This window comes from Neltuma alba, unplaced genomic scaffold, assembly GCF_004799145.2.
Source record: "Neltuma alba isolate B1F8T4 unplaced genomic scaffold, ASM479914v2 tig00002169_pilon, whole genome shotgun sequence".
In the NCBI taxonomy this organism is placed as follows: Eukaryota; Viridiplantae; Streptophyta; class Magnoliopsida; order Fabales; family Fabaceae; genus Neltuma; species Neltuma alba.
Genome location: NW_021632766.1, coordinates 24,380 through 47,300, shown reverse-complemented (window position 1 = coordinate 47,300; position 22,921 = coordinate 24,380). Strand labels below are relative to the sequence as shown.

General features: G+C 34.0%; 1 protein-coding gene across 1 annotated transcript; it reads left to right on the top strand.

Annotated features, from left to right (window-relative positions):
* The first annotated feature begins 19,711 nt into the window (after positions 1–19,711).
* LOC114718904 (uncharacterized) lies at positions 19,712–22,591 on the top strand. The gene is made up of 5 exons (XM_028904349.1): positions 19,712–19,861; positions 19,950–20,219; positions 20,513–20,803; positions 20,924–21,028; positions 22,457–22,591. Exons 1-5 carry the CDS (start codon positions 19,712–19,714, stop codon positions 22,589–22,591), a joined length of 951 nt encoding a protein of 316 aa, XP_028760182.1.
* The last annotated feature ends 330 nt before the right edge of the window (positions 22,592–22,921 follow it).

Here is a 22,921-nt window from a genome sequence, read left to right as displayed (position 1 = left end):
TTTGTCACGAGATAAGCCAAACTTTTTGACGGAAATCAGGGACGAAATTGGGACGAAAATTTGCGACGAAAATATTTTCGTGGCAAATTTCTGTCACTAACACAACTATTGTCCCTAAGCTGCCACTGATTTATCCTTAGTCGTATAGGCAATCAAAAATAATAAAGAAAGGAATATGCAGTACACTAATGCAACCTAAGTGTCGAATCACTTGGTCTAATAACTCCCTGAATTTCTAAGTAAAATTAACACAATTTACTTGTAGAACATATAGAAGAAGAACAACATTCAGATTAATACAAAAAGATCTTTGTTGATTTTCAGATGCAGTATTAAAATGAGAATGAATGGAAACGCAAACGGTACTATGAAACTCAAGAAAAACAATCAGTGTCAATTCTCCCAAGAGTTTCGCTTTATCTTCATCGCATTACCTAATCTGGAGCTAAGTATCACCGAATATGCAGAAAATTAAACACCCTTAACTGAACAAAATTCCTGCTCATATGAATCAATTAATCAAATCACGAATTCTCAAAACACTGAATCAGAATAAGGTTCTGATTAATTTCTCAATTCAGAGTGAAATACCAAATTCTTTGCAACATTCAATCGTACAACAATCACCTCAGTATTTGAAACAGAAAACATCTGAATCTATTCCTAATCACTTTGCAACTCACAAAGCAATGAAGAATTAAAAGAATTAGATGAATGTGAGACTCCCTCTTAAATTCAGTAGCTCGGATTCAGCTCTGCTCTTGGGGGAATATCTGGAATTAGCTACACATGATGGCGACTTCTCCTCCTTCAAACTTAGATTGTAGCTCTGCCATCAAAATATTAGATTCGGTAATCACCACTAATCCTTCGGTCGATGTTCTGCCAAGATCCGAATGAATCAGCACCCATGGACGAATGTATCCTCTCTCTCTCCGGTCGTTCGGCTCAAATCAAAATCGTTCTCCTCTCTCCACTTCCTTTTTCCGTTATTAATCTTGTTGTTGTAACTGATTGCTTCGCTCCCCCTGAATTTCTAAACCGTCCCCTCAGTAATTGGAATTTTCGGAACTAAGTGTAAGTTTGCGTGGAAACTCTTTTCCATTGGTGATAGAAATCAGTTTCTATCAGTGATGGAATTGCTTTTCCTCTGGACTCTTTTTTTTCCTTTCTCACTGGAAATGTGTTTCTGCCACTTTATGTTTACAACTCTGCCCCTGGATTCACAACAATAACCCAGAAGTAATATCCAACTGTGGAATTTCATAAAGCTATTAAAACATCACAATTGCTTAATTCTTTTGCTCAAGTGCATCAGCATTTTATTTATTTATTAGTGCAATTAATGCTCAATCTATTTCTTAAAATAGCCTAAAATCTACATTCCAAACATATGAAAGAATATGATTTATCAAATTCCCCCACACTTAAGTTTTGGCACTCCTAGGGCAAAATGAGGGAATAAAGCTAAGTCTCAAGCACATTATCGATGAAAAATGTTAAATCATGCTCAGGAATGGAGTACTTGTGTTTATCAACCACTTCCTTCAAATGTCATCAATAAAGAACTATCACATGCTAAAAGATCAATTCACAGTCATGCAACTTAATCAATGGAAGCAAATAGAAGATAAGATTTCTCATAGGATAAAGTGTTTCCCTCACTCTCATAGATCAAGGTAATTTCTCTCAGGACCATCTAGTTCAGGCTTCACCATAGGCTTGTAACCATCCTACATCTCCACTATTCACTTGTTACAAGGTTTTGTGAATCAAAGGGTCTTTGCAAGGGTTGTAATGTTAGAAAAGCCAAATGATGGAAATGGGAATGAATGCCAATGACTAATAAAACACTGCACACGCATCATGGTTCTGTCTGAGGCTCAGAGTCTTATGCACAAATCAGATTCTTGTTATTCAATACAACTAAATGAATATAACAATTAATATGAAAGGACTCATTCACTCTTGTCACTCGATCAGCTTTTATTTCTCCTCTTTCTTTTTTTTTTCATTTCAGGATCCTTTCTTTTTCCTATATTTGATTTTTTTTTAATAAATGGTAGCAATCTAGTAGCAAGAGTAAAAGGGATCATAATCAGTCCCAGTCATGCACAGATCATTATCAACGAATATACAACCATTAAAAGGAAAACAACCAACTCAGATTCAATTCAACTATGTGCAGCGTTCATCAATTATAGATGAAATTGAGAGAATAGTGAAGGGCTCAAAGGGTTAAGCAATGGATTTAATGTGTATAGGCTGCTGTTTGGGTCAAAAGGGTTTTGAATGAAATGCCCTTATCATATTCACAATTCCAAGTACTAAAGTAGTCTTGAATTAAGGATAGGAACAAGTTCTAGGAAGTTACTACACTAGATGGCTTCACACATGATTTAAGAAACGAATCAAGGCTCAAAATTCTTCCAACTGGTTTACTCATCCCTTTTCACTTGCCATGAATAAATTGCATGAGGATTTGAACTTAATGCATGAGGCAAGTTATTTATGATGTACACTTTTCGGAAATAGATCAATAAAGCAAGGAACTCATACTTGAACAAGTTCTAACATTATTCAAAGAGACGCATTCAAAGCGTAACTAAATTCCATGACAAAGAATTAAGGTAGAATGGCTTCCCACACAGGTATTGCAGAACAGAGGATAGTGCCATGGATGCTGAATGAACAAGCAAATAGAATTCCAGTTCACTACAAAGTCAGGTTGCTGCAGTAAGGATTTAATCAGTTCCACAGAAGACCGAAATTGATAAATCCCTGACTACTTGATAGAAATCTTCTTTTTTTAAAATTTTTCAATTAAGTCTGTTTGTACCAATATCCCAGTAAAGACTAACAGCTCAAATCAGATTCATTTCCAGAGTCAAATTGCTAGGCAAGGCAAGAATCAAAGATTACACTCCCCCACACTTTAAACAGACATTGTCCTCAATGTGCCACAAAAGGAAAGGGTTCATCACGAAGGAAGGACAGAAAACATTCATTGTTACAAAACAGCACTGGTCTAAATAGGGTTGTGCTCCACATGTGTGACTAAGTGTCTATCAGCAGAGAAAAGTAGTAAAACAGAATCAACACATTTTAGTTTTTTTTTTTTTTAAGAAATCCTCTATTCCCCCACACTTAAATTCTGCAATGTGAAAAATAGAGTAGGAATAGTGACAATGCAAAATTAGAGAGGATAAAGAGAATAGGGGACAACCAATCTGATTAAGGTGGCTTGTCATTGGCATGATAGTGCTTTAACAAGTGTCCATTGACCTTGTGAACATGTCCAGTCTGTTCATCCAGAATCTCTATCATTCCAAAATTATGGGCTTTGAGTACCACAAATGGTCCATCCCATCTTGTATGGAGTTTCCCTTGTTTGAAAGTAAATCTTGCCTTATAGAGAAGTACCTTATCTCCTTCCTGAAAAACCTTTCTCAAAATTCTTTTGTCATGCAAAATTTTAGTTCTTTCTTTATACAAACGGGAATTCTCATAAGCTTCTAAACGCAACTCTTCTAATTCCTGAATTTGCAATTTTCTTTCCTCAGCTGTAGCTTCTAAGTTCATATTACAAGCTTTTACTGTCCAATAAGCTTTATGTTCAATTTCAACAGGTAAATGACAAGCCTTTCTATAGATTATTCTGAATGGAGACATACCAATAGGAGTTTTATAAGCTGTCCTATAAGCCCACAAAGATTCATCTAATCTAAGACTCCAATCTTTCCTATTTGGTTTAACAATTTTCTGTAAAATACCTTGAATTTCCCTATTGGATACCTTGGCTGCACCATTTGTTTGTGGATGATAAGGTGTTGCCATCTTGTGCGTGACTCCATACTTGGACAGCAATGTCTCCATAAGTTTGTTTGCAAAGTGAGTGCCACGGTCACTAACCAAAGCTCTAGGAATCCCAAATCTGCAAAATATATTAGATTTCAAAAACTTCACTACTGTTTGAGCATTATTTTTCCTAGTAGCTACAGCTTCAATCCAACGGGACAAATAATCAACAGCCAGCAAAATATAGGAAAAACCATGTGATGGAGGGAATGGACCCATGAAATCAATGCCCCAAACATCAAAAATTTCACAAAATAACATGGGTTGTTGAGGCATTTCTTGTTTTTTAGATATCCCACCAAATTTCTGACATTTATCACAATTTTTACAAAATTCATAAGCATCTCTGAACAAAGAAGGCCAATAAAAACTAGAATCCAAAATTTTTCTTGAAGTTTTTCTTGCACTAAAATGACCACCACATGACAAAGAATGAGAAAATTCTAATATAGAAGGAATATCCTCATCTGCAACATATTTACGAATCAATTGATCACTGCACAATCTCCACAAATGTGGAGCATCCCATACATAATATTTTGCTTCTCTTTTCAATTTCTGGACCTGAAATTGATTCATGAATGGGGGAACCACATCAGCCACTAAATAATTGACTAAATTTGAAAACCATGGCTCTTTAACAGTGACAGCACAAAGCATATGATCAGGAAATGCATCACAAATCAAATCTGAATCATCCATCCTTTCGAATTATTAGGTAACCTACTCAAATGATCAGCAACTAAGTTTTCTACCCCTGCCCTATCTTTTATTTCAACATCAAATTCTTGTATTAATAGCATCCATCTAAGTAACCTAGGCTTTGATTGAGGCTTTTTGAACAAGAATCTTACAGCAGCATGATCAGTGAAAATAACAACTTTAGAATGCAATAGGTACTGCCTAAATTTGTCCAGACCAAAAACTATGGCATATAATTCTTTTTCGGTGGTGGTATAGTTGGTTTGTGCCTTATCTAATGTCTTAGATGCATATGCAATAACTCTTGATAGTCTTTCTACTCGTTGTCCCAGCATCACCCCCCCATAGCAGAATTAGAGGCATCACAAGATAAGTCAAAGTCTAAGTTCCAATTAGGAGATGCTAAGATCGGTGGGGACACAAGCTTGGCCTTTAACTCGTCAAAAGCAGTCCTGCAACACTTATCAAAGACAAAATCAGCATTCTTTTGCAGTAATTGAGAAAGAGGTAAAGCAATTTGACTAAAATTCTTTATGAAACGCCTATAGAACCCAGCATGACCCAAGAATGACCTTAATTCTTTTAATGTAGTTGGATAAGGTAATGAAGAAATCACTTCTACCTTTGCCTTATCAACTTCGATTCCTTGTTGTGATATCAAATGCCCCAACACTATCCCCTTATCTACCATGAAATGGCACTTCTCAAAATTAAGAATCAGATTCTTTTCTACACATTTAGCTAAAGCTTTTTCCAAAGTTAGTAAACAGTCATCAAAATAGTCTCCATACAAGGTAAAATCATCCATGAATACTTCAACACCTTGTTTTAAAAGCTCACTAAAGATAGAAGTCATACACCTTTGAAAAGTTGCAGGAGCATTGCATAATCCAAATGGCATTCTTCGGTATGCAAAGGTTCCAAAGGGGTAAGTGAAGGTTGTTTTGTCTTGGTCTTCTGGTGCTATAGGAACCTGAAAGTATCCACTAAATCCATCCAAGAAATAGTAATGAGATTTACAAGCCAATCTTTCCAACATTTGGTCTATAAAAGGGAGAGGAAAATGATCTTTTCTTGTAGAATCATTTAATTTTCGATAATCAATACAAACCCTCCAAGAATTTTGGACCCTAGTTGGAATTAATTCATCTTTCTCATTCTTTACAACTGTGATGCCACTCTTTTTAGGAACAACTTGGACAGGTGAAACCCATTCACTATCACTAATTGGAAAAATAATACCAGCACTCAGCAATTTGGTTACTTCTTTTTTTTACCACATCCAATATTAAGGGATTAAGTCTCCTTTGTGGCTGTCTTATAGCTCTAGAATTCTCATGTAATAAAATCCTATGTGTGCATACTGTTGGGTTTATTCCAGGTATGTCAGCCAAAGTCCATCCAATTGCTCTTTTGTATTTCTTAAGAACAGAAATCAGTTTTGTTTCCTCTAGTTCAGTCAAAGAATTAGCTACTATTACTGGTAGCTTTTCATTTGCTTCTAAGAAAACATATTTCAGATTGTGGGGTAATGGTTTTAAATCAACTTCAGGGGGTTGTTCAATGGAAGGAATAAGCTGTTTAAGTTCAAGGGCACCAAGAAACTTCCCTGTTGTTTCAGTTTCATCATATCTGGATTTGGTGTGCTTTTCACTGTCCATAGATATATTCCCATATTGAGTCAGATTCAGTGCTGCATCTTTTTGTATAATAATTCCTACATCAATAACAGCACAAGACTTAGGTGAGGAAGTGTTTAGTTTTCGTGAAAAGAAATCAGTAAATGTAGTTTGTCTCAAATTACTCCCCTTCTTGGTAATAAGGTTAGTTTGCATTGGTGATACAGGATTTGTGCATTGCATTCTACTCTTTGCTTCTGAATTCCTTGAGTCGAATTGTTGCACTTGCTGCCTTAACCTCTGAAATTGATGTGCGGGAGGTACATCCATGTTATAACACTGTGCATCTTCGTTTGGAGGCTCATATTCAGTTGTTGTAAAATTCTCCAGCAAGCGATCAGGTGCACTAGTGCAGCTTTGAAATAATTCCTCACTTCTGAATGTAGAGTTATTGTCAAACAAATCCTGTAATTCTGCAAAACTACACAAAACATCCTTCCCAAGTGCATTATATCCAGAAAATAAAGAACTAGAGCTACTATTAGATTCTGAAAAACAAAAGTGAAATGCACTAGAGGTGGAAAGTGAGCTATCAAATGTCAAGCATCTAATACTACACACATCACTCTCTAAGCAATGAGAAGAGGTAGAATTCGAATGAGTGAGGGCAGAATCAAATGAGCAAATATTGCAGTCTTCTTCTTCATTTTCAGCATATTTGTGCAAAGTTATTCCATGTTCTTCAATGGCACAATCAATGACGGTGTCAATCATATTTAACCCCAACAAAGAATAATCTTCAAATGGATGTTTCATGGCTTCATAAACATTAAATTTGACAACTTGGTCACCAACTTCCATTGTAATGAAACCATCTTTTAAGCTAATTACAGTGTTTGCAGTCCTCAAAAATGGTCTTCCTAATATTAGAGGTTCTTCAAGATAAGACTCATTTGACATGTCTAAGACATAAAAATCTGCTGGAATTACAAGACCCTTGACCTTGACTAAGATGTCCTTTAAGAATCCATAAGGTTTCCTAGTACTCCTATCAGCCAATTGAAGTATTACACTAGTGGTTTTGATGTTTGTGATCCCTAATGAATTTTAGACTGAATGAGGCATCACATTTATGGCAGCACCCAAATCCAAAAGTGCACTACTAAAGTTCAATCTTCCTATTTGGCATGGAACTGTAAAGGAACCAGGATCAGCACATTTGATAGGTAGTTGGGGTTTGAATAATGCTGATACATTAGAACCTAGTTGGACTCTTTTATTGGGTCTGCAAATCCTTTTATGTGTACATAATTCCTTCAGAAATTTAGCATAACTAGGCATTTGTTTAATTAACACCAACATAGGCACATTAACCTCTAATTTGCTAAACAGATCCATCAGTTCCTTTTCCAGCATTTCATTATTCTTTTTCTTACCCAGCAGATAGGATTTAGGAAATGGTAAATCTTTCAAGTTAAAGTTTTTACCTGAATCTCCAGCTTCTTTTTCTGTACTCTGTATCTTGCATTCACTGGAATTCAGTTTATCAGCTTCCAAATGCTCATCAGTTGCAGAATATCCAAAATCGTTATTGGTGGAATCATGTTCTATAAATGCTGTCTGGTTTTTCCATCCACTATCTGATTTTCGTTCAGATTGCTCTTTGAGTGTAACTGCCTCTGATTCTTGATTATTTGGGGCATTTGTCTTTAGTACAACCTTACGTGTGCCCTCTTGGTCCTCCAAGTGATCATTTTGCAGGGAAATTTCTTCATCTTCCTTAACATTCCCAATTTTCTTCCCACTTCTCAAAGTTATAGCATGCAGTGCTTTAGGATTGATTACAGTATTTGAAGGTAAAGTGCCTCCCATTTGAGCTTGTTGATTACTCATGCTATTGGATAGTTGTGTAACATAAGAGGAAAGATTGGAATTCTTCATCTTGACTTCTTCCAAATCCTTGCAAATAGACGTGAGCTGGGAATTTATGGTTGCTCTGTCACTGTCCATTTTCTGCAGTACTGATGTCAGTGAAGAATTGTAGAAATTTTTGTCTTCCTTCATTTGATTCAGTAGAGATTGCTTGTCTACAACCATTTGGTTGTTCAACTGTGTCATCAAGTCCTTCAAGAGTGAATTAGTGTCTTCATTCTTGCTAGAATTATCTTGAATAGGTACAAGCATTTTGGATGGTTCAACCAGATTCTGATTTGGGGTCTGAAACTGTGATGGTCCAGCATTGTTGGATAAAAACTTATTATTAAAGTTCCTATTGTCACCACCCCCACCGTAAATTAGGATGGTCCCTCCATCCTTCATTGTATGTGGCAGAAAATGGGTCTCTTTTTTGGTACTGGTTAGGCTTGCTTTGGTAAAAAGCATTAACTTCTTCAAATTTGGAAGGACAAACAGCAGGAAGATGCATAGAAGATCCACAATAGTCACAAGGAGCTACAATTTGATTACATGGTGCCACTGGTCGAGAAGGAGTATGATGAAGAGTAGAGATTTCAGTTTTCAAACTTTCCATTTGTGCCACTAGACGCTGTAAAACAGAATCAGAAGTATGTCCATTACTCACTTCTCCTACATCATATATGTCTCTTGAACTAAATTGCTGATTGTTTCTGGCCATTTTTTCAAGAAGGTCCTATCCAGTTGTTGGTGTTAGATCTAAAATAAATCCATTAGCAGCAGCATCAGTTGTAGCTTTTGTTTGTGGAAGCATGCCTTCATAAAAATATTGGACCAACCATTGTTTTGGTATTTGGTGGTGAGGGCAGCGAGTTAACATTCCCACAAATCTAGACCAGTAATCATATAGAGATTCCCCTTTGTTCTGTCTAGCACTATAAATTTCCTTCTTCAATGTTGCTGTTCTGGAGGCTGGAAAATATCTTTCCAAAAATAACTTTTGTAATTGGGACCATGTGAGCATAGCATAATGTTGAGGAAGAGACCTTAACCACTCCTTAGCATCACCCAGAACTGAAAAATGAAATGCTTTCTTCAGCACCTCTTCAATTGATAGGAAGAACATGCCATATACAAGTCTTGCAAATGTTGATGTGGATCATCCCCTGCATGACCATAGAATTTAGGAATTGCATTCAGTAGAGAACTTTTAATTTCAAAATTCACAGAATTATTCCACAGACCATATGGATCATAATCAACAGCAGAATTATTCAACTCCCTAATACTTCTATTTTCAGTTTCAGGATTAACATTTAAATGCTCAGGCCTGTTTTCAGCTTCCTGTTCTTGAACATGATTGGCATTATTAGGATCATTAGGCCTAGGATTATTGGAATCAAGATGTGGATTCATGATAAAAAGTTGATCTACAAAATGTCCTAAAGAGGATTCTGTATCAGATATGTGCGTTAGAATAGAGCTGGCTGAATCAATAGATGAAGGTGTAAGAGGAGCAGGTGATGTTTCTGGTGGAGCAATGGTTGGCTGAAGCTGTTTGGCTTTTTTCAGATTTCTTAAGGTTCTATTAATTTCTATATCCAGGGGGTAAAATTCAGCAAAGTCACGGCTCATACAAGAGTATTTTATTCAGATAGAAACAAGATAATGACAGCAAATTGGAATTGTCAACAGAAAACTAGAACAGAACAGAGTAACAATGAATATTCAGGAGTTAAAAGGCCGGCAATGGCGCCATTTGATTTATCCTTAGTCGTATAGGCAATCAAAAATAATAAAGAAAGGAATATGCAGTACACTGATGCAACCTAAGTGTCGAATCACTTGGTCTAATAACTCCCTGAATTTCTAAGTAAAATTAACACAATTTACTTGTAGAACATATAGAAGAAGAACAACATTCAGATTAATACAAAAAGATCTTTGTTGATTTTCATATGCAGTATTAAAATGAGAATGAATGGAAACGCAAACGGTACTATGAAACTCAAGAAAAACAATCAGTGTCAATTCTCCCAAGAGTTTCGCTTTATCTTCATCGCATTACCTAATCTGGAGCTAAGTATCACCGAATATGCAGAAAATTAAACACCCTTAACTGAACAAAATTCCTGCTCATATGAATCAATTAATCAAATCACGAATTCTCAAAACACTGAATCAGAATAAGGTTCTGATTAATTTCTCAATTCAGAGTGAAATACCAAATTCTTTGCAACATTCAATCGTACAACAATCACCTCAGTATTTGAAACAGAAAACATCTAAATCTATTCCTAATCACTTTGCAACTCACAAAGCAATGAAGAATTAAAAGAATTAGATGAATGTGAGACTCCCTCTTAAATTCAGTAGCTCGGATTCAGCTCTGCTCTTGGGGGAATATCTGGAATTAGCTACACATGATGGCGACTTCTCCTCCTTCAAACTTAGATTGTAGCTCTGCCATCAAAATATTAGATTCGGTAATCACCACTAATCCTTCGGTCGATGTTCTGCCAAGATCCGAATGAATCAGCACCCATGGACGAATGTATCCTCTCTCTCTCCGGTCGTTCGGCTCAAATCAAAATCGTTCTCCTCTCTCCACTTCCTTTTTCCGTTATTAATCTTGTTGCTGTAACTGATTGCTTCGCTCCCCCTGAATTTCTAAACCGTCCCCTCAGTAATTGGAATTTTCGGAACTAAGTGTAAGTTTGCGTGGAAACTCTTTTCCATTGGTGATAGAAATCAGTTTCTATCAGTGATGGAATTGCTTTTCCTCTAGACTCTTTTTTTTCCTTTCTCACTGGAAATGTGTTTCTGCCACTTTATGTTTACAACTCTGCCCCTGGATTCACAACAATAACCCAGAAGTAATATCCAACTGTGGAATTTCATAAAGCTATTAAAACATCACAATTGCTTAATTCTTTTGCTCAAGTGCATCAGCATTTTATTTATTTATTAGTGCAATTAATGCTCAATCTATTTCTTAAAATAGCCTAAAATCTACATTCCAAACATATGAAAGAATATGATTTATCAGCCACAAATTTCCGTTACTAATCCGTCACAATTCTATCACTAATTTTAAATAGATGTTTATATTATGTAAAAATTATTTTTAATTACAAAAAAAGAAAGAAATTTTTTTATTTTGATATAAGAATTGAGTTATTTTTATTAGGTCCTCTTGATTATTAATATTATTAATAGAGTTTTTTATATTTGTGTTAAAATCAATTCTTCTTATAACTTAGTGATGATTTTCTTTTTTCCTTGTAACCTAATGATAAGTAAATAAGTAAGAGAAGATAAGAATTTCAATTACTTTACTATGTGAATTAATCCACATACCTCCATTTATGAACTCTAACATAACAAGAAGGCTTGAGGCAAGTGAGAGATGATGGTATTAAACCTGGATAAATGTTTTCATATAGACGTATAAAGTGTTGGTGGTTTACTTAATCTATCTTTTTTATTTTTGATATCTTGTAACACCCAACTGAATTAAAAATGGTTAATATATATTATCTCACTTTTAATCATTATTGACGTATAGTCACTTAATAATATGATTTTCATTACATTTATCGACTTTCACATCATTATAATGGAAGAATTACGAATGTTTGTTCTTAAAAAGGATTAATTGATCAGGAAACTAATACATTGATTTTTTAATTGTGAAAACAATTTAACTTTTTAATGTCTTGTAACACCTAATTGAATTAAAAATGGCTAATATATATATTATCTCACTTTTAATAATTATTGATGTATAGTCACTTAATGATATGATTTTCATTACATTTATCGACTTTCACATCATTATAATGGAGGAATTATGAATGTTTATTCTTTAAAAGAATTAATTAATCAGGAAACTAATACATTGATTTTTTTAATTAAGAAAACAATTTAACTTCTTAATGTCTTGTAACCCCTAATTGAATAGAAAATAGCTAATATATATTATCCACTTTTAAGAATTATTATTGATGTCACTTAATAGTTTGATTTTCATTATATTTATTGACTTTCACATCATTATAACAAAGGAATTAGGAACGCTTATTCTTGAAAAGAATTAATTAATTGGGAAACTAATACATTGATTTTTTGAGGAAAAATTGGGAATAAATCCCTTATTAAAAATTTAATTTGTAAATGGGACCTAAGAACTTTATGCAACTCAATTTCTATTATATGTAACTTAACTTTCTTTGTATGCAATTTATCTTTCCTCATGTACAATAATTTTTTGTGTGCAATGTGTAACTCAATTTCTCTTTGTGCAAATAAAATTCTTTTATATACAAGTCATATTTCCTATGTGCAAAATAATTTCTTATATCCAAATAATGTTCTGTACAAACTATTTTTTCTTTATGCAACTTACCTTCCTTTGTGTACAACTAATATTTCCTTGTATAATCAATCATTGTAGATCCTATTTGCTAATTAAATTTTCAATTAGGGATTCATCCCCAATTTTCTATTTTTTAATTGTGAAAAAAATTTAAATTTTTAATATCTTGCAACACCCAATTGAACTAAAAATGGCTAATATATTTATTATCTCACTTTTAATAATTATTGATGTATAGTCACTTAATGATATGATTTTTATTACATTTATAGACTTTTACATCATTATAATGGAGGACTTAGGAATGTTTATTCTTAAGAAGAATTAATTAATTGTGAAACTAATAGTTTGATTTTTTAATTGTAAAAACAATTTTCAGATAAATGTATATAATTTAAGTTTTTTATTAAACGTATATAATTTGAAGTTTATTATTAAATAATAAGTGTAATTGTGCTCAGTACTCACCGTTTTGAATTCATTTATTATTAAATAATAAGTGTAATCATGCTCAATGCTCACCGTTTTGAATTCGCTCTTCAGCGCCCGATGGAAAAATGCAAGATTGTCGCCAATGCTTTTTCCATAACTGCCACTCCATTTCAACCCCTCTTTTTTCATAGCGCCACTCCTTGAGCCCTAGATCTCACCATTTTATCTTCACTGCCACTTCACCTTCTACTTCATCTTCACCACATCAGTGACAAAATCTCTTCAATCATCTTCCTCTATTAGCAACATCGACTTCCTCCTCCAACTTTCATCGCCAGCAACGCCTTCACCGGCCAACGTAATCACTGTCCATGTTCTCCTCAGTCTGCTTCGACTTCTTTCTTCAACTCCTGCAGCCTCAAGGTGAGTTTTTCTTCTTTTTGTTTTTGTTTTTGGTGAATAAAGATAAACTAAATAGAATACAAAACCAAAAGATTATGGTAAACTATACGAACTTGTCTTGGAGTCCCGATGCCCAGTAGATCCTTGTGCAATTGTTCTTCCAACTCTATTAGAGATCTTACCCAAGTTCTTTTCCTTTCGAATTAAAGGAAAGCTTGATGCGCCATCTTGTCAGCACACGCATTAGCTTCTCTGTATATTACTTTGAAGCTGAGTTGCCATTCTCTTCCTATAAGCTCTCTTACTTCCTCCATTAAACCATTGTAATCCTCTAGCGGTTGCATGTTCATCTCTAAAAACAATATAAATTTTCAGTTTGGCTTAAATAAATTTTGGTGCTTTAAATGTATTTCTGCTTTATCTATGTCTACTTCTAAACTGTTAGCCTTGAACCTTCAATCAAAGATTGCAAGTAAATTAATTCATTTACTCTTATGATATATAACTAGAAAATACTATCCCGTGCTTCAATTAGTGTAATTAATAACATTAACTTATTGTAATTTATATTATCCCCAAAAACATCAACACAACATAAAGCACTTCATCTATAGATGATGATGTTGAAATTGGCTTATACTTTAATCCTTAGAGTTAGATCTTATTAACGAGTTAATACAGTAGCATTGTTTCACTCAAAAAAAATAATAGCATTGTGACAAGTTAATTAGCCATTTGAACTATACAAAAATAGTTATTGAAAAACAAAAATAATTAGGATTACATTTTGACTCAATATAATTGTATCTCTTTTCCAATTTCATATATCATTATATATATATATATATATATATATTGGCGCAAGCTCTATTTTTTTTAATCTTATAATTTCAGATTTTTTTCCAAAAATTTTATTTTAGAACAGCATTTTACTAAGCGATTGCACTTTAATGCAAAAGCTTAAGATTTATTTACCAATGTGCTTTTTGTATTTGCATAAAAAGTAAATTAATCTTGCACATAGGATAATATGCTATGTATAGAAGCTAGAAATAACCTTTCCTTATGGAAAACCTGTAAAAGCTTTTTTCTTATAAAATTATTAGTGGCTTAGTGCCATTCTCCAAAAGGATGGTCATGAAGGCAACAAAATAAAGTCCAATGATCAAAGATCTTATACACAATTTCTGCCCGCAAAGGAAAATGAGCAAAATTTGAACAGTTAATATCTGACAGCCATCCCTATCTTGTTTTGCATAGTACAGCAGCATGTGCCACAACTCCGAGAACTATGCAAACATTCTGGAATGAGCTTTTTTCTCTTGGTAAGTCTATCAGCAACCTGTAACCAATCTTAACATTAAACTGATATCATTAAGCTAACATTGTATCAAACAAACAATACATAAATAAACAGTGAAGGAAGTGAAAAAAAATCTAATAACTGAACTTTTTCCTTGTAGTTGGAAGCTCTTTCTTAATTCCTCGTCACGAACAGAGAAGGGTTTGACATCAAATTTACCAGAAATACCACAGACGTGGTTCATGTTGCAATATTTAAGTTAACTATCCAAGAGTAAGGGTCTACTGATTTGCTTTACCTCTATATCTGTTTACTTTGCTATATATGAAGAACTCAAACAACCACCACCTACCATCAAGATTTGCATTTTATTTTATTTCCTATATTTTGTTCCTTTTTGCAGATGATTTTTTTTTTAAATTTTATTTTCTCCCTGCAAGGAAATGAACATAGACATCCATTACATATTTGCGATCTTTGATCTTTTAAGATGCTAAAGTTTCAACATATTGGTGACCAACCTGACAAATACTATCATAACATAGCTCAAGGTGTATGGGTTCTTGTGTCTATTCAAAGTTTTCATTTTAAAATCACCCATTAAACTGTATTTTTCCTAAATGATGTTTCTAAGTCTTTTTTGGAATGAATTAACTGTTAGCGTTGAACCTCCAATCAAAGATTGCAATTAAATTAATTCATTTGCTCTTATGATATATAATACTAGAGATTGTCTATTAGGATTCATAAAATGTTACAAAAGCATGTCTTAATAACAAAAATAAAAGTGGTCTGAATGAGTTTTAATATATGAGCTAGCAAAGTTAATGAAACTTGAACATTAAGACTATTATTCAGCTTGTGTAATAATTAACATATATTTACACTTGAGAGTTATTGGGGCCCTATCTAATTATGAGACTATAACATCAATAATGTGACTTCAAAATAGATACAAAATCAAAATTTTGCTGCTAATGCTTGTCTTTTCCCTCTTTATATGTATTTATAAATAGACAAGAACTTTAATAATGCTAATGTAAAATGGAAGACCCATTGATATGGTTTTCAATCCGTTAGGGGTACTTTCATGAATGAATATAGGGTTAGTTGTTGCTAGAACACATAATTTTACCCAAAAAAATTTACGCACTCAAATTACAAAGATTTGGGGGTGCTGAAAAGTTGCTACATTTTGATTTTACATTGCTAGAACACTCATTTACTCAATAGAAGTCCCACAAAATCAAAAATGGATGTATAATATAGTAGATCCAAGCACTAAATGGTATACGCAAGATTTCCAACGAGGTGTTAAGGAGTTTCTTACCTATGCTCTAAGGGCACCTTATTCTCAAACATCAAGGAAGCTTTGGTGTCCGTGTGTCAAATGTAAATGTAGGCCATATCTAACTATTGATGAGGTGAAGACACATATCTATAAATTTGGATTTATGCCAAAGTATTATATATGGAATAGTCATGGTGAAGCAGAAATACAATATCATTCTCCTTTGTCTCCAATACCAAGTACTATATATGCCTCACATGAGCCAATCAATAACCAACTAAATCAATATGAGACTATAGTGATGGATGTAGCTGGGCCAAGTTTTAGGGATAATTATAATGAAGGTATTAGAGAGATGCCAAATCTGAATGTAAGAGCATTTTATGACATGTTACATGCTGCACAACAACCATTGTGGGAAGGCTGCAAATAGTCTAAACTTTCAACAACCTTGCAATTATTAAGCATAAAGGCAACAACTAACATGTCACGACAAGGATACAATTTAATTTCCCAACTCATGAGGAGGACACAGCCTAAAGATACTTGTATGCCTACAGACTTGTACCAAACAAAAAAGTTGGTGTCAAAGCTAGGTCTTGATTATAGAAAGATTGATTGTTGTGTGAATGGGTGTATGTTGTACTATAAAGCTAATGATAGTACAACGCAATGTAAGTTTTGTGGTGAGGAAAGATATTTCTCAAGAAGGTGTCATGGAAGGAAAAAGAAAGTTGCAAGGAAATATTTGTGGTTCTTACCTTTAATTCCAAGATTTTAGCGATTGTATGCCTTTGAGAAAACAGCAAAGGAAATGACATGGCACTATACAAATCATAAAGGCGCTAATGTCCTTTCTCACCCCTCTGACGGCCAAGCATGGAAAGTTTTTAATAGTACATATCTTGACTTTGCTCATGATCCACAAAATGTGAGGCTTGGGTTATGTGTTGATTGATTGACGCTATTTGGGCAATCAGGAAGACAATATTCTTATTGGCCTATAATTATTACTCCATATAATATGTCACCCAAGTTGTGTATGACACGAGAATATATGTTTTTTACTTTAATTATCCCTGGTCCTAATAATTCCAAAGGAAAAATAGATATGTATTTACAACCATTGATAGATGAATTAAAATTATTATAGGATGAGGGTGTGCTAACATATGATGCCTCATTGAGACAAAACTCTCACATGCGTGCTGTATTATTATGGACAATTAATGACTTTCCTGCATATGGCATGTTTTCTGGTTGGATGACAATGGGAAGATTATCGTGTCCTATATGTATAGAGAACTCAAAAGCATTCCAATTGAAGTATGGGAGGAAAACATCTTTCTTTGATTGTCATCGTCAATTCCTTCCTATTGATCATTGATTCAAGAGAAACAAAAACTTATTTTGCAAGAACAAAGTTGAGAAATTAATGCCTCCTTCTCGGTTAAGTGGAGAGGAAGTTTGGCATAGAGTACAAAATTTGCCAAAGGTCACCGAATATGGAACAACTATACCAACTGAAGGCTATAATGACACTCATCATTGGACCAAACAAAGCATATTTTGGGAATTACCATATTGGAAAAGCAATCTCATTTGACATAATCTTGATGTTATGCACCTTGAAAAGAATTTTTTTGAGAATTTGTTTCACACTGTCATGGACACAAAAGGAAAAACAAAAGATAATACACAAGCTCGAATGGACTTGCAAGAATATTGTCGACGAAAGGAAAATGAACTTATTGATAGAGGAGGAAAAATGATGAAACCAATTGCAAAATATACTTTGAATTTAGAACAAAGGCGAGCGATTGTTCAATGGATAAAGAAGTTGAAGCTCCGCGATGGGTATGCATCTAATCTAGCTTGGTGTGTTGATATGAAGGAAGCAAAGTTATATGGAATGAAGAGTCATGATTCTCATATGTTCATGGAACGCTTGGTTCCTATTGCCTTTTCTACATTGCCAGATGATGTATTTAATCCTATAGTGGAGCTTAGTCAATTCTTTAAACAACTTTGTTCTACCACCTTGATGGTAGATCAACTTGAGATATTAGAGCAAAATATTGTTGTGACATTTATGTAAATTAGAGAAGGTTTTTTCCTTGGTTTTTTTGACTCAATAGAGCATTTGCCCGTCTACCATGCTTATGAAGCTAAGGTTGGTGGACTGATTCAGTTTCGATGGATGTATCCATTTGAAAGGTAATGAAATTTCTTTTTGTTGGTTTCTTTGTATGTAATAAATACAATAGTCAATGTTAGCTTTTACAACATATCCATTTTTGTAGATTCCTTTATACCTTGAAATGAAAGGTCAAGAACAAAGCCCGAGTTGAAGCGTCTATATGTGAAGCTTATATAGTCGAGGAGACCGCTATGTTTTGCTCGCACTACTTTGAGCCGAGTATGCCACCAAGAATAACAAGACCTCTACGAAATGATGATGGTGGAGAATCAAATTTGCCAACAATTTCCATATTTAACTATCCAGGAAGACCTTTTAGGGAATGTAAAGCTCGTTTCTTGAATGATGAGGAAGTAGAAGCTGCCAAAAGATATGTTCTAATGAATTGTGATAAGGTGCAACCTTATATGATGTAAGTGATCTTTGGTTGTGATCAAACCTTATGTCAAATATATGCATTACAAACACATTATTTGTCATGTAGGTTATTTGTACAAACATTGAAGAAAGATAACTGTCGAATCACAGAGAATGAGATAGAATCCCAGATCAATTAAAGATTTCCCTCATGGTTTAAAAATCATGTAAGTATGATTGCTTTCAATTTTGTATCATCAAACAGGAATTATCTGCCATAATACTCATTGATCCTTATTACGTAGGTTCAAAATCATAACAACCACATTGTAGATCCATTTTTACATGACATTGCTTGGGACCCAAAGAGAAAGTTATAACTTGGCCTATGTACTTTATTAATGGGTATAAGTTTCATACACATTCATGGGCCCTTTGAAAATCAACGATAAATATTGGTATATGCATTAAAGGTGCTGACTATGCACAACCAGAACATGACTTTTATGGTATTGTACAGGAGATTATAGAGATTGAATATATGGGGCTTTTTGTAAAGAAATTAGTATTATTCAATTGTGAGTGGTTTAATCCGATACCAAATCATGGTATAAGGGTTTATGAACAATATGGGATTGTTGAAGTTCATGGATTACGAAGGTACAATAAGTATGATCCATTCATTATTGCTCAACAAGTAATGCAAGTATAATGCACCTCTTATCCTTGTTGTCATCAGAAGGCAAATTGGTTAGCTACTATTAAGGTGAAGGCTCGTAACATCATTGGTGCTCCTACATGTGCAATAAACTTAGAGGCAGTTCAAGCAGATGGATTAGAAGTCATACTACCAACAATTATTGATGATGCTGAATTGAATAACTAAATAAATTCTGAAATTTTCTACGAAGAGGTGGATATGCCAACTGAGAACATGGTTTATGAAGAAGATGAATACGAAGATGAAGTTGAGGAAGATGAAGAAGATGAATATGAAGATGAAGTTGAGGAAGACACAAATGATGGTGAAGAAGATTTCTATATGGAAGTTGATGATGATGATGACAACAACGACGATGATGACATCAACAACAATGATGAAGACGGATGAATTATGGTTAACATATTATAATCTACTACTATTTAGTGTTCAATTTGACTTTGATTGCATTGATTCTTCAGTTTTGATCTTGATTCATTTTGTATGAGTATTTATTGCCTATTACTTACCCAATATTGAAATTGGAATTTGCAGATGTCAAATCTAAGTGCAAAGCGTAAAATCCAATCGAGTACTACCACACCTCCGCAATTGCCTCAGCAACTTGAAAAATCAATTCCTCATGTAGCTATGACCTTCGCTCCTAATGTGGCAGAACAATCCACTAGACCTTCATTGCCTCTAGTATCTAGTTTTAATTTTGTTCAATTCTGTGATGATTTATTTATTATTTATTACTAACTCAACTTAATCTTCAAATTTGGATATGTAGATGTCAAGTGGTAAAGTGCAGCGTAGAGTCCCATATGGAACTACAGCATCTGCACAATTGCCTCACCAACCTGAAAATTCTTCTCTTCCTCAACCATCTATGCGTACATCATCTCCAGTCATGTCTGAACCAATTAGGAGACTCTCGATATCACCTGCATCATCTCCTTCAATCCCATCTCTTGGAACAGAAGCCTCACAAAACCCAACTCAGGGTTCTCCTGCTAGTTCCAACCCATGGGGTATTGATCCCTCAGATAACCGGATGTGGGTATATCCTGAGAATAAAACGTAAGTAATCAACTTCACATTACTTTATCTGATATTTTTATTGAGCTGCTTAAAGCCATTCTAGTGCCATTATTCCTGTGTGAAATATTCTTCCTATCATTCAAGGAAAATTTGAACACCCATGCTGTACTTGGAAGGCGACACCCCCTCAAATTAAGGACTTGTGGTTTAGGGAATGGGCAGTATATAGGTTCATTATATTTTTATTATGTCTTTAGTTTTTCTCTCATTCTATTATAGAACATGATTTTGTTTTTCTTCTTATTTCTGCAGAAACAATTTAAATGGTTGCCACAACATGAAGTTGCTATTAGGAGAAATTGGAACTTAAAGTGCATAGAAATCTTAAGACATACAATGCATAATGTTCAGAAGGATATGTTTCTGAAACAAATGAGGCCTAATTGGATTCCACCTAATGTGATGGATGATTTAGAGGAAATATGGACATTAGAAAATTATAAGTCCAAGTGTAACACAGCTAAAGTCAATCGGGCCTCTTCCACAGGAGGCACTCAACACAAAGGGGGCAGCATCCCTAATACTGAGCATAGAAGGAGGTTGGTGAGAATTATATTTATTTTCAGCTATTATCTTTAATTATTTAATGCATGACATGATCATTTTTTTATAAATAACTAGTTAATGCATGATATAATTCTTTTTTTTTATAAATAACTACAGGCTTTACAGTTGGGAAGAAATCCTACTCAATATGAATTGTTCACAAATACACACTTTGATGTCAAAACTAACCAATTTGTGGATATTAGGTCAGCTGAAATTTCTGTAAGTACATATTTTTCCAGAATCTTTTTCTGTAGAGCTGTGCTGATGGCCTGAGGCTTGACTAGTTGTAGTGTGGGTCTTTACTTCTTTACTTGTGGTTACTAGTCTGCATCAACTATATATTTAGTAGGGTTAAATAATCTAATTAAAATATGATTACATTCTATATCGATCAAAATCTTCACACTTTTGCTTCTGATTAATTAATGCCATAGTCCATACCAAAAGTTTTGAAAGGCATACTTTCAATGGTGATTTCCATTGTCATCGATGAAAATGAGACTTTGTTCCGATCCATTAATTGACATTATTTCATAAAATCAAATAAAATATTAACATTAAAATTTGAATGTTCTTGGAGTTAGATTTGAATGGGGAGAATGGAAGAAAAATGTTAGCTTTATAATCTAAATAAAATCAAGTAAAATATTAGCATTAAAATTTCACTTTCCTTCTCAATCTAAGCACACCTCTGAATTTCTCTTTTTATGCCTCTTTCATGTCATCTGCTAGTTGAGAATAATACTTCTGGACCTTTTTTAAGAGACCTCAATTGCATAAAAACCATCTTTACCCTGCTTTTCAGGTGTTGTATGCTTAGAACAACGACATCTGTATATTTTAATAATATAAATAGCTTTTGTATTTATTTCAGAAATGAAATTCTTAAGAAGTGATTGTTATCACGTTTATCCCATATAGATGTGGACAAAAATTGCTGTTGAATTCTTGTAGAACTTTTCATCTAAAAAAAGGGGAAAGAAAAAAGAATGCATATCTTAGGGCCATTTCATTTTCATCTCATGTGATAAGGGACATGTTGCTTTTTACTGCCTCTCTTATGTTAAGAACAAATAGTCTTCTTCTTCTTCTTTTTTGTTTGGTTTGGTTTGGTTTTTTTTTTAAATAAATTTTTTATTTTAATTGTAAACTCATTCACATGCGGTGGAGGGTTTGGTCAGCCTCATACTTTTTAGCATTGATAGCTCTCTTTTTTGTCCTTTTTTTTGGGAGAGTGTCTAGCTGTATACCCTCTTGTTTCTCAAGTAAGTTTTTCCCCCCAATTGAATTAAAATAGGAATAATAATTTCTTCCTACTCGATCAATGGAAGGACGGGAATTTAGCCATCTTTAGTTCCTAGCCTTTGAAAATGCCTTACTGGTGGTATAATAATAATGGTAATAGTAATAGAAATATGTAGATCTTCTAATTGTGCATGCTTCTCGTATTGATAAGTATTATATTTGGAAGTTATTTTATGGTGTTTTAAGGCTTTGAGGTTGCATCATTAGATTTTGGTCTCTGCCAGTAGCTATTTTAAGGCTTGTTCACTCTGGATTGTTGTTTTTCAGATTCGTTGAGAATTGCCTATTTGTGTGCTTGTTAATGCTTTTATATTTTGAATTTTTTACTTTCTTTTTTCATAGGAACATTACATGAGGGTCAAGGCATCAAGGAGTTCTAGTGTTGGTTCTCCAAGTGTGGAGGAATCAAATCAGCTAGATGGTGAAGAAATGAGGATTTGGTTACAGGTTGCAGGTGGTAAGAATAAGAAGGGTTGAATCTATGGCTTAGGATCTGATGCCCAGCATAATGACTGCACACAACATTCTTCTCATATGTCTCCTTCTTCCATCAACACAGAAGGCCAACCTGATCTTCAGAATATTGTCTCAGAGCTTAAACAAGAAAATGAAGATATGAGACAATTAAATGTTACCATCTTGTCTAGGTTGGAAGCACTTGAGCGAAAATTCTCAACTGGGTCGCCTATCAACTCCAGCACTCAAAGTGAAGCAAGTCCACATAATGATAATTAGTAGTTTGTTTAATATTATACTTGTTATAAAGATTGCTCTTTAGTTTGGGACTTGACATTTTTAGATTTGTTG

Bases quoted from the DNA above. Each gene is read 5' to 3' on its own strand.
- LOC114718904 (XM_028904349.1), top strand. From the start codon at position 19,712: ATGTCAAATCTAAGTGCAAAGCGTAAAATCCAATCGAGTACTACCACA. The intron at 20,220-20,512 runs GTATATCCTGAG...TTATTTCTGCAG, and splicing joins CCTCAGATAACCGGATGTGG to AAACAATTTAAATGGTTGCC. The intron at 20,804-20,923 runs GTGAGAATTATA...AAATAACTACAG, and splicing joins CTGAGCATAGAAGGAGGTTG to GCTTTACAGTTGGGAAGAAA.